The sequence below is a fragment of the Petaurus breviceps genome, unplaced genomic scaffold (genome assembly GCF_028583685.1).
Source record: "Petaurus breviceps papuanus isolate PSGF00001 unplaced genomic scaffold, PetGlider_PUasm1.0 178, whole genome shotgun sequence".
Classification (NCBI taxonomy): Eukaryota; Metazoa; Chordata; class Mammalia; order Diprotodontia; family Petauridae; genus Petaurus; species Petaurus breviceps.
This window is the reverse complement of record NW_027185777.1, coordinates 8,622,006-8,637,372: the sequence shown is the minus strand read 5'-3', so window position 1 is coordinate 8,637,372 and position 15,367 is coordinate 8,622,006. Positions and strand designations below refer to the sequence as shown.

Below are 15,367 nucleotides of genomic sequence, written 5' to 3'. Positions count from 1 at the left end.
TAGGACATTTACTTATATATTGAGCCAAAATCTACATCTCTGAAACTTCTGCTATTGTTCCTAGTTCTACTTTCCAGAACTAAAAGAAGAAATAATCTCTTGGGGTTTTAGAATGCGTCTTAAGAGATCTAAAAGGGCATTTTGAACTCTACCAATTATTTTAATTTTAAAAATTACATTTCATTCAGAACTTTTAAGAGATGTCTACAAACTCATAAATTCAAGTGATCATTTGAAGCTGTAATAGACCTTCGAGTTCATGTAGTCTGACCCCCTTATTTCGAAGATAAGTGTCTGAAATCTAGAACGACTAAGTGATTTGCCTAAAGTCATACCGATAGTAAAAAGTGGAGATGAGATTTGAACCTGGTCTGCGTGATTTTACAGAGAAAAGCAATGACTCTGGAGTCAGAGGACCTGGGTTCAAATCCTACCTCTGCCTCTTTTGTGACCTTGGATAAGTCACTTGGCCTCTTTGGGCCTCAGTTTTCTCAGCTGTAAAGTGAGGAGGATTAAGCCTCTGAGGTCACTCCTACCTCTAGTTCTATGGCCAGATGACTCCCAGTCCTTTACTCTGTCCACAACACAATTATCATGTCTATGCTGATCATTCTCAAATTTACTTATTCAGCCTTAACATCTCTAATAGCCTCTTGGACGTCCCAAACTGGATATCCCATAAATACCTTGAACTCAACATGTCTAGAAATGGACTCATCTTTACCCCCAAATCCTCTCCTTCTTCCTACCTTCTCTGTCACTGTCCAGGGCACCACCATCTTCTATCCCACAACCTAACCCTAGGCGCTCCCCCTCTAATCTATTTGTAGGGCCTGTCAGTTTTGTCTTTGCAATATCTCTTGCATTTGTACCCCCTCCTCTGACACTGCTTCTGCCTTGTTGCAGGCCTTCATTTCCCCTCACCTGAACTATTGACGTGGCCTGCTCATTAGTCTCTCTGCCCATTCCAATCCATATTCCACTTGGCTATTAAAGTGATCTTCCTTTAAATGCAGCCCTGACCATGTTATCCCTCTACTCAATAAATGACAGTCACTCCCTATCACCTGCTTTAGAATAAAATATAAAGCCCTTGTTTGGGGTTCAAAGCCCTTTAGAACCTGCTCCCTCGCACCCTTACCCTTTATAGCCATTTTCGCCATACATTCCCTCCAACCGCCAACTATTCTTTGATCCAAGGACCCTGGCCTCCTTTCTATTCCTCAAGCAAGATGCTCCCCTCTAGACCCTGGGCATTTTCACTGATTGTCCCCCAAGTCTGGAATGTTCTCTGTTTCCTGGCTTCTCTGGCTTCCTTCAGGTCCCAGACAGAAGACCATCTTCTACCAGAAGCCTTTCCAGATCTCCCTTAATTCTAGTGCTTTCTCTCCATTTATTATCTCCAATTTATGCTGTATATAGCTCATTTATTCATTGTTGTTTGCATGTTGTCTTCTCCCTTAGATCGTGAGCTCCTTGGGGGGACTTTGTATCTCCAGCACTAACAGAGTGCTTTGCACATAGTAAGCACTCAATAAACGTTTATTGACTGACTGAATGACCACACCATGGTGCTTTTCAGTAATAGGATATCACATATGAAAACAAATAATAAGAGGGTGTCAAACTTCCCAAAAGCTGAATATCATTGCTATAGAGCATTACAGTAGCAACTTTTAGATAGTTGTGGGGTTTTCCCCCACTTATTTCAATAGTACCTTCTCCACTCTCTGCTCTTACCTCTAAATAAAACAGAATTCTATAGGTGGCAGCCTTTTGCATTTGGTGTCTAACTCAGTAGGCTTTGTGTTCTCAATCTTGTAAAGTTGTTCTTATCATCGGGACTTTCTTCTCTGATTTCAGCTGTATGATGGACCTCACCTGCTAGCCCGTTACTGTGGAGCAGAAATCCCCCCTGCTGGGAATACCACAGGGTCCAAGCTTCATGTGATCTTTCACACTGATGGTCTTGGCAGCAATGAACAGGGATTCCAGATGTACTGGAACCTCAATGGTAAGGTTTGAGTCATGTTCAGTTCTGCTGTAGTTCGAGCCTCCCTACTTCCCCCTTCTCCCATATTCCACAGGTAGGAACCCCCTTTGTGCAAGACCTCTGCCTAAAAATGCCCACCTGTCCTCTGCCCCAGTCCCTGAGGAAGTGGTGGCCCTTCTACTTGTCAAGCTTGAGGCTACTAACTTCTCTGCTTTAGGCTTTTTTTCCTTTCCTGTTGCCTCAGGGAGTAGGCCCATCAACCACTCCCTCACTCCCAACACACATCCTGTTTTTTAAATCATGTGGATATTAAAGGTAGAGCTAGGGGCTGGACTTGTTATTTCATTTGTATAAGAAATACCAAGTGAGGAAGCTCCCGCTGCCAATGGAGGTCAGTACTTTCTCTGTACCTTAAAGTCTCTGAGAGTTGTCAAGGGTTCAGAGGCTTGCCAAGTGACTTGCCCAAGGTCACACAGCAGCATATGTAAGAGGTGGGATGTGATTCCAGCTGTTCCTGACTCCAAGATCAGTTCTTTCTGCTATTGCCTCCCTGCTTCTCATGTATATTAAGAAATATTACAATGCATATTCAATTCCACAAATATTTAAGTGACCACTAGGTCCAAGGCATTGTGCCAAGTACTGGTCATATGAAGAGGAAAAATGACCCAGTCCCTGCCCTCAAGGGGAATGTGACATGCACACAAATAAGTACAATGCACAATAGGGTATACCGAGGCAAAGCAGAGCATCGAAGTGCTTAGCGAAGAGTTGAGGAGGTGTAGGAGCACCCTTTCACCATGGAGTATCAGCAAAGGTTTTCTGGAGATGGTGACACCCACAGTGCCTTTAGGACCTATGGGGATGGTGCATGTAGTTACAAAGCCAGCTTGTCGAGGCCCTGCTATACTCCTGGAGTATAAAATTGTGCCAAGTGGATTACACAGAGTAGACTAATATGAAGGAAAGGAGGAAACATTAGTTGAGCTGAGTCGTTGGGAGTAGTCTGAAGGGTTTCTACTTAATCTTTTAGGTAGTAGGGAGCAGTAGAAGATTCTTGAGTAGGGGAATGAAAAAAACATTGACAGTGGAATGAAAAATCTCAGCTGAGTTGAAATCCCACTTCTGGCTTTAACCTTCCTCTACCTCCTCCATTTCCTCATCTGAAAAATGAAGAAGTTGAATTCGATGTCTTTTGAGGTCCCTACCATTTCTGGATTTATAACCCTAGGAGAGTTCATTGGAAAGATTATTTCATCTCTTGTGTAAGAGAAATACGGGAGAGGCGGAGAGATTGGAAGGAGACCAAGGAGTTGTCTCTTCTGACATTAATATTCCATATTAATTTTGAATGGATGTTTTCCATCGTATCTTCCTATATGAATATGAAAATATGCATGAGTTCTGGAAGCTTTGTGATAAACCATAGCAAAATAACATCCCTAAAAGTTTGACACTGTGAATTGGTGACTGTGAGAGTATGTGTTACAATTTAAATATGCTGCCTTTGCTCTGTCAAGCTAAACAGAAGGCAGTGGGAGTTTTCTTTAGTATGTACATGTAAATTGTGACTCCCTGCATAAAGATATTGTGAATGGGGATGTGACAGTCAGGCAGAATGAGAAAAGGGCAGTCTCCTTCTTGGATATACTAGCATAGGCAAGAAAAGGAGAATGTCTGAACAGTTGTGCATGGTCTGGGGACCATTTTAAGAAAATTAATGTCAAGGCTAAAAGGATGAAATAGAGAGAAAACAGAATCACTACCTGCAGAACCAGGGAAATACCAGCCAAGTTGATGTAATGCCACTTTAAGGAGGCCCAGGAACCTAAAATGTGAAGTCAGCAAGTAGCAGTTGCAGACTGGAATTATCCTAGTTCAATCAAGTCAACTTGGTGATCAGTGCTGCAGTTATAAAGGAAAAGCTAGAGTATTTTCTGTCCTCAAGGAACTCATACTTTAGGGGGCTGGGAATGGTGCGAAGGTAAATGTGTCGCTCAGGTATCACCTTTACTAACTTAGCCCCCTGCCCCAGCCCCAGTGTTAGTAATCTCTTTCTCCCCAGATTTCCTTCTCTGTGTACATTCCTCCCCTGCCTCCAATTAAAAATGCGAACTCCTTGAGAACAGACTTTTGTTTTTGTACCCCTGCTCATCCCTCCAGCACCTAGCACCTTGCACATAGAAAGTATTTAATATGTTAGATGCATTAAGCTGAGTTTGAGTCATAACAATTGTGTTTTGTGACTGGTACATCTTAGACGGCAACTCTGAGTGCCTCCCCAGTGGAAAAAAAACATGGGGTCTGGAGTTAGAGGCCTTGGTTCCAATCCTGATCCACTACTTCATAAAATGAAAGGATTACACTAAGTGATATTTGGGGTCTCCTCCAGGTCCAGAGCCATGATTTCTAAATCCTAAATCATTTTCCCCTTCTCAGTCATGCCCTTAATCAACATTGTGGGACCTCATCATTTAGAGGGTGAACTAAACCAACAAACAGTTTTAACCAGAAGGCAGATAGGAGTGTATACATGGGACGTCCTGAAGAATGGGACTTACTCTTTCAGAGAGTAAAATAAGGGAAAGGTGGGACAGTAGGTCTAGCAGGGAGAAATTGAGACTCAACAAGAAATGTCAACAAGTCAGGGTTTAAGGAAAGAGCTTTCAGACAAAAGGAGAGTAGGGGTAGGGATTGGTTAGTAGTTCAAACCCATGTGCAAAGTTAACTGTATAACATGAACCTTCCTTGTAATGGACTTCAATCCCAAACATACAGTTTCTAGCTCTACGATGACCTCATTTCAAAGTAAGGTTTTCAGGCGCACATCTGTATTTTCTGTGTCCCATCTGTCAGTCAATGGGAGGAGGAAAAGGGGGCACCAACAGGAAGATTGGGAATAGGAAAACGCTTTAGTGGATGAGATCACCCTGGTTTTTTTGTCCTTGGGTAGAGGCAGAAAAGAGAAACTACAGATAGACTAATTGATGTTTGGGACTCCAGCTAAGAGGTTGTCTAATCCAGAGTCTTTCTCACATGTTGGACCAGACCTGTGATCTCATTGATTCAGGGAACTTTCAGTGAGAAAATGCCTTTCATCATTCCCAAATGACATTTGCTGTGCAATTTTCAATCTTGGGGGGTCTCTGTGATGTTAAGGGACTTGCTCAGGGTCACATCACCAGTGGGCAAGAGTTGAACCCACTTTCTATCCACTGTTTTATAGCTGCCTTTGCATTAATCAGGAGAGAGGGCTTGAAAGAGGTTGCTTTTCCTGAAGCACTGGGATAGGGTGATTTTTTTTAAAGATAGAATTATTATTATAATTATGCAATTATATTTTGGATAGATAGTTTGAATGGAATCAAGATGTTTAGGCAGACTCAAAAATTACCTTTAAATAGTTAGTAGTTGAATGTGTATATGAGGCAGACCCTCAAGGAATCATATTATTATAGCATAGGATTTAGAGCATAAAGGGGTCATCTGGTCCAACCCTCTCATTTCACGGATGAGGAAACAGATCTGAGGAAGTCGAGTGACATGTCCAAGATCATAAGATTCATACTCAGGTCTTCTGAATTAAAATCCAGGGTTCCTTCCACTCCCTGGAAGTACAGTAATGGACTAAAGCTGAATAGAAAAAAGCGTTCCTTATCCTCCTTAGAAAAGAGTTTCCTTTGAATCAGTTAGGGGCAGTCCAGATATAACCTTCCCCTGCTGATGAAGGGATGTTCCATTTTGCTCCACCCATTTGTCTCTATTGCATCAGAATCATATATCCTTTCAGTTCCTCCTGCCCCTTTCCAATGACAGCCATGCCATGGTATTTTTCATTTGGCCCTTAGAAAACAACAGTGACATCATTTCCTGAGTGTCTGCAGGATGAGAAGCCATATCCCCCCTTTACTGAGTGAGTCAGTTAATAAACAAACACTTTTTAAAAAATGTACCCTCTTTTGTCTACCACACAAGGCTTCAGTTTGCTCTGAGGACATGGATCTCCTAACGGGCTTTATCTGTTGGCCCATTTTAACAGAGGTGCTGTTGCAAGAGCAGATTAAGCCCTATGACCATGTCATTATGCAGGCTCCCAAAGACCGTCCCACCCTGAAAATAATGGCATGGCCACAGTTGCTCTGTCTGGATAATCAGTTCACACCATTCAGTTCTGACAGCATTGTCCAGTGTCTGAATCAGAGGCCCCGGCCGGCCTGTGCCACTGAAGGGAGCACAGCTTTGGACAAACTGAATAGGCGCTCTGGGGCTCAGCCCCATTCGACACTCATCTCTTTGGGCTGCCAGCTCCCAGAGGGCCTCTCTTTCACCAGGGAGTGGAATCCAGCATTCAAGCAAGGTCAAGGAGCTTTGGGAGTAAAAGAATAACATATGCAAAGGGAGTGAGCTCCTCAGCTGGGAACCAGGGGGAGGGAGGACTGGAGCTGAGGAGGGGGGAAGGGATGTGAGGGGTGGTGATGTCACCCTGTACCTTCACAAAGGAAAAGCCTTTTCTTTGTCAAGAAGGATGACATCAGCCTCCAGACAGGGGAGCTGGTTTCATTTTATCTTCCCTCTGGGCTTTTAAGTTATTTTCTAAAGCAGTGGGAGTTTACAGAAATCTTCCTGGCAAGTGCTTTCCCCCAGCTTGGGGAAGCCAGGCACCCCCCACCCGCACCCCAGGTCAGCATAAGCACCAGCCAGCTCCTGCTCTTGCCTTCTGTGAACCTGCTGGTGGTAGACCACATCTCTTTTGTCCTAAACCCATTTTTTCCACACTGGAGAAGCTTATTGAGATGATACTAGCCCAGTTTCTCTAGTTTCCCATCAATTCTCTTTGCCCTACAGTTATCCAGATAGCAAACTTTGCTTCTTAATCTTCAGGGCATCTGTCTTAAACGTGATGAGAAAGATCTAGTTTGAATTTTTTTTTCTGTCTTGGTAGAAGGCTTTTGTCTGTTTGTATTGTGTTGACTGAACACCTAGCTGTGCTGTAGGCCTGTTGAATGTCAGCTGTGTGTGGCTTGTTGAGTCTCCAGTGTGTGGTCCTAGCAAGGCCATTCAGAGTTAAAAAATGGGAAGTAGTTGGTAAAATCTTTGTGGAAAAGGCATTGTAAGTCAGGTTTTGGAACATGATAAAGAGCTAAGCAAGTCGACAGATAAAACTCTAGCGGACATATTGCCAGCTTTGTATCCTGGAACCCTTTGGTAGCATCTGGGAAAGCCTACCGGCCGCTGCTCAAAACAAGGACATTAAATGCACAGAATAAAATATGGAGCATTGCAGCAGAAACCAAGTATATTGAAATACAGTAATCAGACTATCAAAAACCTGACACAATAAGGTGCTGGAGAGGCTTACTTGTCAGGGAAGTGGCAGAGGGGCTTTCTGATCAGACACAGGCTGGCCTAGCTGCCCTTTGAGGGCCCTTCCACCTCTGAAGTTCTGTTACTCTGCACCAGGTTTTTCTATGTTAGTGGGATGACCAGAATAGATACAGCTGTGGAAAGTAAGATGGTGCTTACAGGGAATGGTGAGATGGGTCTGATTGGCTCAGTGCTAGGGAGTAGTAGGGACCTAGGTGGAATAGGTAGGGTGCAGAGAGCTTATGGAGAGCCTTGAAAGCAAAACCGACCAGTTTGGATTTCATGTGGTAGGCAGATCTTTGAAGATTTTTGTGATGGGAAGGAGTATTTTAGGAAGAGTCATGACAGCAAAATGCAGGACTGGTGGAAGGGAGACTGGTTTAGGAGGCTGGTGTGGGAAAGCAGCACTGAGTGATAGTAGGGATCATAAAAGATGAAAGAGATAATTTCAATTACATAAAACAAATGCAAGACCAAAAGCAGACTAAAAAGAGAGACTTTTGTTTTTTTACAATAACTTTTAATTGGCAGAGCTGATTTGATTATGGCTTATGGTCCCAGCGTGGTAACGGGAGTAAAGGGAGAAGGGGACATGGAAGGTAGAGAGAGTGTTGGCCCAGACTGAGAGGAAGGAGTGAAATAAAATATACCAGAGGATTTCCTGGAATATTGGTCTAGAAGAGTGAGTCATCCATCAGGGGAGCAGGTCCTCAGTTCCTGCAGGGCATGGTCTTTAGTGTGGGTGGCAAGGATAAAATAAATCAATGTTATTAACTGGAAGAACAAGGGTCCTTGCAAGGCAGTGGGACTAGAGAGGGCAAGGTGAACGTGAAAGTCACTTTAGAGGGAGAAGTATCGAAAATTTATGACAAATTGGATATCAGGAATATCAATAGGAGTGATTCAAATATAAATCCAAATTTCCTAATGATAATTACTAGAAAAAAAGTCACAGAGAAGGATTGTTGTAAAAGGGAGTTAGTTTGAAGAGAAAGCTGATGAGTTTAATTTTAGAAACATTGATTTTGAGGGAACAAAGAGATATCCAAGTGGGGGTTTCCTGTAGTCATTTGAACATATGAACATGGAGTAAGGGTTTATTTAGATTTGAGAGCTGAGGGGAGTGAATTTTGAAGAAGAAATAACAGATGTTTGGGAACTACCTAAAGTGAGGGAGTGAGAGGATGAAAAGGAGCCACCCAAGAATGTAGAGAAAGAATAATCAGAGAAATATGAGAGGAATCAGAAAACTATTGAGTCATAGAAAAGAGGAGAAAATAATTTCAAGGAGTATCAGTGGTGGTAAATGAAGAATGGGAGAAAGCCACTGGGCTGTCAAAAGGTCATTGATAACCTTCAAGAATAATCTCAACAGAATTATGAATATGAAAGTTAGATTGGAGAGATTTTCAGAGAACGAATGGGCAGGAAATGAAGGTAATGTCTTTGGAAGAGTATTTCCCATAATGAGAGCAGAAAACAAACAAAAAAACTGGTTTATAGCAGCATTTTTACTGCTGCATAAAATTTTCATTTCCAAAGTTTTCTTGCTTCTTTAAAAATACAAACTTTAAAAAACTAATTCTTCCATCTCCTTTTCTTTTCCCCTGCATCCTACACTTCTCATTTCTGTCTTGTTCCACTACCCTTGTTCCTGGGCCCTGCCCCTCAGGTCCTGACTGCTTCTGAGAGCTGCTGTGCTGAAGCTGGCAAGGGACTGAGTATTTGATAGTAGACAATTCAAATAGTTTGCGTGTCCACGGGATGGTTTGGGCTGGAAAACATTGGTTTAGACTGCAGCTGCGAATTTGGTAGTGAAAAGAAGAAAAAAGGATGGAGGAATAGATTAGAGGATCATATCGAGGTTGTTTTTTTTTTTTTAATGATTGCTGTTGTTAAGATGGAGAGACCTGGCAGTGTTTGAAGGTGGAAGGAAAGGATTCCATGGTGAGTGTGAGAGACTAAAGATGCTCTAAAGGGAGATAGCACAATGGATTGGAAAGAGTCCGGGTCTAAGAGACAGAAAGACTGGGTCTGAGTCCTGGCTCCAACATTTAGAACAAGGAGCAATGACTATTCCTCCATTGGTGAATCACCTCTGTGCTCAGCGTCCTGACAGTATGTCCCCTGAGTATCCAGTACTTATTCCATTTTCTCCATGAAGGAATAAAATTACTGTCATCAGTAAAATCTGCCGTGATGGGATGGGACAGTTTACTAGCCTATGACAAATCCCCAATCATCCTGCCTGGTTATGACTCCAACTGGAAAGAAGAATAGGAAGACAGATACAGGGACAGTTTTATGTTGAGCTGGATGTAAGAGGGCTCATAGTCAAAGTTTTCTCCAAGAGTTAGATGACAGAGTCAGGAGAAAGGAGTTGGATGTTTAAGGAGAGATGAAAATTCAATCCACTCCATTTTCTGTTCTGTGCAAAGCCCTTTGCTAGGTGCTAAGAATATAAAAATAATTTTAAAATGCTGTTTGGCATGTATTAGGGAATGATGACAGATAGATGAAGATGTTAATGAGAAGCATGGAATGCCATGTAAAGCTAAGCAATCCCAAGTCGGAGATGGACCAGGGCTGCCTACAACTTTTTCCTCTGACAGTAGTGTGAAATAAGAAAGTGGACAGGTAGGTGATACAGAGTTGGGTATGGGTATGGGAACCAGGATGAAATGGAGAAGGGGAAGAGATCCTTGACACAACTCACTGAAATAGTTTTCTATTGAATCTACGGTAGAAAGTTTAGCAGAGTGTAAGGGTTATGGGATTTAAAGATCTTCCATGCCCCATTGGACTTGCTGACGTAGCAGGAAGGGGCGGAGCAAGAGGAAGCAGAAGCCAAGCTGGAGTTCCTGCGGTGGCTGGTGGTGGTGGCGACGGCGGCGGCAGCAGCAGAGGCAGCGGCAGTGGCAGCGCGAAACCCTTTTTGACTTAGCCAGAATTTCTGCTAAGGACTCCTGCTGAGAACTGCCAGGGGCCGGAACTGCTGGGAGCGCGCTTCCCGGACACTGGGTGGTTGCTGTGAGTGGGGAGAGGAGGACCTTTGCCTGAGGTAGCCTGTTCTGTTTTAAAGGCTTGAAAATGTGGGTGCTTTCTACTTTATCTACCTGTGCCAATGTCATAACTACTCTGATGGCTTTCACTTTCTGGTTTTGGGACTCAGTCTTTTGGTATCTTAATAAATTTTCTAGTTTATTCCCCCATATGGCAAGCATGACGTATTTTGTGATGGATAATTATATCAGCATATCTGTAATCTCCATAGGCATTGTGAATATGGCATTGCTGATACACAGAGCTGAAAGGGAGCTAATGGACTAGCTGAAGTGGAGGAGGTTGAGTGATTGAAGGTCCTATAAAGGTAAAGAATGTGGTCAGAGATAGGGTGAGCTGACATATAGATTCAGAGACAGATCAGCGATGCCATTGGGATAATGAAGGCCAGTGCCATCTTAATTCTTCCTGTTAGTGAGCCTACGTAGGGACCTGGCTAAAGTATGGGGGAAGAGAGAGGGAATGGAGATCTGATTGACAATAGAATGGAGGGAAACATTTACCAAAATGGAAGTTGAAGACATGGAAGATGATGGAAGGGAATGGAATAAAGAGAAGACTGATTTCATTTCTCTGCTCTTAGACTGAGCCAGAAGCTGATAAAAATGGAGCGGAGTAAAAATGAAGTCGACTTCTTTATCTGTTTTTCTGTATCACTGAAAGACATGATTTTGAAATATGGAATTATGATTTAATAGGTCAATACATTTTTATATTTGAAAAGTATTTTATAATTTTTAAAAGTCATGGTGATTGTTCTACTGGTTTCTATCTTAAATGGGATAATGTATATGAAATACTTTGCAAACCTTAAAAAGCAATGTGAATGGCAGCTATTATTCTCTTTCAAATAGCAATCACGAAAAATGGGGAAAAAAAATTCCCAACACCGAAGATATTTTGTTTCATTTATGAATGTGTGGTATCTCTGATGAGTTGTAGACAATAAGGATTCCAGGACTGTTTCAGAAGAGTTTTTAGGAGTTAATTTTTCTGTCCAGGCCTAGACTCAGCTTAACTGTACAATTAAATTCATTGCACAGTTTTAGTTGAATTATGTATTTGGCTTCCCTTCCAATGGTGAGCTATGATATAATGTTACAAAGAACTGTTTTAACACCTGTCACATTCTGCCTCAAGTGTGACATCAGTGAAAATACTTCCTTTGTTTAGGAAATCTTCAGGGAACCTCTTAGAGATGACAAATCAGTACAAATATAGGCAATAGTAAGCTAGTAAATGTTTAATAATCAGCTTTCCAAGAAAGAGAAAAAAATGTAGAATAGGCAACCTTTAAAGTTTAATCTGCATTATAAATATCTTATTTATCATATTCTTAAGTCTAGGCAGTCAGCAAAATATTAAATCATACCCTGATTTGTAGTATTTGTTGATTTCTGAAATGTAAATGCTGACACTGAAAATTTAGCAATTGTCTTTCAGGAGCTGGGTTGAACTGACCAAAAACCCTGAATATAGTGTCAATATCCCAGGTCATTATTACTTCCATACAGGCATCCAAACAAGATTAAAAAATTTCATTTATGTAAAAAGTTAGAAAAATTAGAAAAAAAATGCAGAACATTTTTAAATTATTATTTTTTAGAGAATGAACTCATGCCAAAAACAACTACCATTTACATTTGTGCTCTATGTATGTTCTGTATACAACATGTGGGTACTCGGGATGTAGCTATTTGATACATTTGAAGCTAGATTGGGACTCCTTTGACCTAGGATGTCCTATATGAACCTATTAGAGCTGTTTGGTTTTTTGTGACTACCGTAACTAAAAATGAGTTTGAACATTTGAATACTTATTAATCACAGCATTGGCTTTCCCAACCATTATCTGGACAGATGATCATTTAGTTTCAGAAACTTCCTCACACCTCTTTTTATGAAACACTTGGTTCATACCAGTCTTTAAAGAGAAAGACACGGCCAACTGAAAAGTCCCTAATTTAAAAAATGAAAGCATCATTTACTAAAAAAGTTTTTTATGGAGGGGAAACTCTCTCTACTAATACATTTCTGCATTTTGTCCTTAATTACTAGTCAGAGATTGCCTGGAGCAGCTGGCAGCACAATGGATAGAAATCTGGGTCTGGAATCAGGAAGATCTGAGGTAAAATCTGGCCTCAGACACTTACTAGCAGTGTGATCCTGGGAAAATCACTTAACCCTGTTTACCTCAGTTTCCTTCTCTGCAAAATGAGCTGGAGAAGAAAATGGCAAACTGCTCCATTATCTTTGCCAAGAAAACCCCAAGTGGGGTCACAGAATTGGACATGACTGAACAACAATAACAAGTTTTGCTTGAAGTACCTCAGTTGACCATGAACACACAGTCAGTTTATATCAGAGAAGGGACTCAAGCCCTGGTCTTTCTGACTCTAAGACCAGCCCCTATGTCCACTGCACTATGCTGCCTTTCCTGAAGGCATGCTATGGTTTATTTATTTTTGTCTCAGAAATGCTAAGATTCTTGCACTTAGCCTTTGGGAGGAGAAGGTGTGGATGGCTTCCAGTGTAGACCCATGGAGTAGAGGAGGGAGGAGCCACGCTGATGAGATCTTGAAGCCTCCTTGAGCTTAGGAATAGACTACCCAGATTGACTGAAATTTCAGAGTGAGTTAAAAAAAAATCCAAAGTCTAATATTATTCACATCCTTGACTACAACAGTACATATTATTGTTAAATGTACACGCATTTCATCTTGATTTCACTTTGGGGAGGAAAAAAACCTCATTTTTTGGCATGTGGTTAGGACTCATTGCTGAGCAAATCTAAGCTCACAAAGAGTATGAGGTTTTTTAAAGGTTACTCATCATCCCAAATGCACTGGTGGCTACTCTTCACCAAAGTCTGGATTCTATTTCCAAGAACACTCTTTGAAATAGTACATCACGAACAGCAATAACCAAACCTCCCTTTGCCCCCCCCCCACACACCCTCTTCAAATTCGTAGTGCTCCATTCGCCCCAACCCCTGCAATTCTGGCAAAAGGAAGAAGTTCAGTCTGTACAGGTTTCTTGACCTTTCTGTTTGTGTCCTGGTTACCTAGCAACTCTGTCTGTGACAGACGTTGCATATACTTTCTGGGGGAATTCCAGGCTTTTTTAGTACAACACAAGGAGGAGAAAAAAAAACCCTGTATTTTTTTTCTCACAGTTTCACAATTTATAGCAAAAGTTTCCAAAAATTGTTTCATTGAGAATGGTGAACCAATCTCAACTTCTTTGTAGATTTTTATAGTTCAAAGAGGCTTGCTCTTCCCCCCTCCATACATATTTTATTGATATATATCACAGATCCAAGCATTGCTGTGGGAAAGCTTTGAAAACTGTGTGGGGTTTTTTTTGTTTGTTTTTTATTTCTCTTCTAACTTTGCCTGTTCATGGCATGGTGTGTGTGTGTGTGTGTGTGTGTGTGTGTGTGTGATATTTTGCAATCACTTAATAAAAAGATTCAATACCAAACAGAGCTAGCAGTTATGAATTTTAGGAACTGTGAAAGATCAGTTAAATTTTCTCCTCAGGCATTGGCTCATGAATCCATAATGAATCTTTAGTGAAGAATAGCAATCAAATTATTGCCCAAGTATGACTGTTTCTAATTATGACTGAACATACACACAATACACATATATACATATGTGTGTATATGCCCCCCACACAGATATATATAATCACATAATAATTTTCTTCCTTCTGATTAAACTTATTCTGCTATAAATTCAGTCACTTCCAGACTAACCTTGCATTAATTGGATACTTCTAATTCAAAGGACTACTTTTTCAGTTAATTATGATGAAAATGTCCCAGATGTTATATAGAAGATGAAGGGTAATTAAATTAAATTAAATGATTAGTGTGCTGATCAAGTTAACATTTTGCTTAAGGAAGTAACTTATTTTTTCCATAATTTTTTTTCTTTCCATGAACATCAGAGAACATAGCAATGGAAAGAGACTCAGTTCTCACCCTGGGCAATTTTGTGGTCCTATCATCATAGAATTCTATATTTAGAGTTAGAAGGGTCCCAAGACATCATATCCATTCTCTCTCGTTTTACAGATGAGGCAATTATAAGGCTTAAGTGAATTGTCCAGGTAAACAGGCAGAACTAATAAGCCAACCCAGGTTTTTATATCTCCAAATCCAGCTTTCTTTTCACTAAACCACATTGAATTCTATCAAGTATAATAAATTTATGGAGCCTTTTCAGGTAATAATATGGGTTAATATTTGTATATCTCTTTAAAGTTTGCAAAACATTCTGTGTGTGTGTGTATGTATAATTTGACCCTCACAAAAACTCTTGTGAGACAGCTACTTTAAATAGCCACATATTACAAATGATGAAACAGAGACTGACACTTTAAGTGAGTTGCCCAGGGTCATACAGCTAATGGGCCAGGCAACATGGCGGTGAGAGGAAGAGTAGACTGCAGAGAGCTTGGGTTGGAAGCCAGAGCCCCAGCATGCCTCTGTCAGTTTTCTCTTCTGCCATAAAGTGAATGGAACTGAACTATACAGGGCATGAATGATGGCTGATACAGTGCAAAGAGCAGTGAATTTGAATTTAGAGATTTTGTTGTTACTGTTGAGTTGTTTCAGTCACATCTGACTCTACTTGACACTTTTTTTCTTGGCAAAGATACTGGAGTGTTTTGCCATTTCCTTCTCTAGCTCATTTTACAGATGAGGAAACTGAGGCAACTAGGAGTAAGTGACTTGCCTAGGGTCATCCAGCTAGGCCAGATTTGAACTTATGAGGATGAGTCTTCCTTATTTTACATCTGGTTCTTTATCCACCAAGTCCCTTCGCTAAATTCGGAGGACCTAGATTCAAATCCCACTTACTTGTGTGACCTTGGACAAATCGTTTCAGTGGGGCCCAGTTTCCTTATCTGTAAAATGAACGAGTTGGACTTCTGGGG

The 15,367-nt window shown here is 41.2% G+C and overlaps 1 protein-coding gene across 1 annotated transcript in view; it reads left to right on the top strand.

The window, feature by feature from the left end:
* The window catches only part of CUBN (cubilin), a 298,821-nt gene that overhangs the window by 100,976 nt on the left and 182,478 nt on the right, over positions 1-15,367 (top strand). Inside the window, exon 28 of the mRNA XM_069086260.1 lies at positions 1,864-2,014. Within this exon, the coding sequence (XP_068942361.1) occupies positions 1,864-2,014 (151 nt within the window). The remainder of the gene's footprint in view (positions 1-1,863; positions 2,015-15,367) is intronic.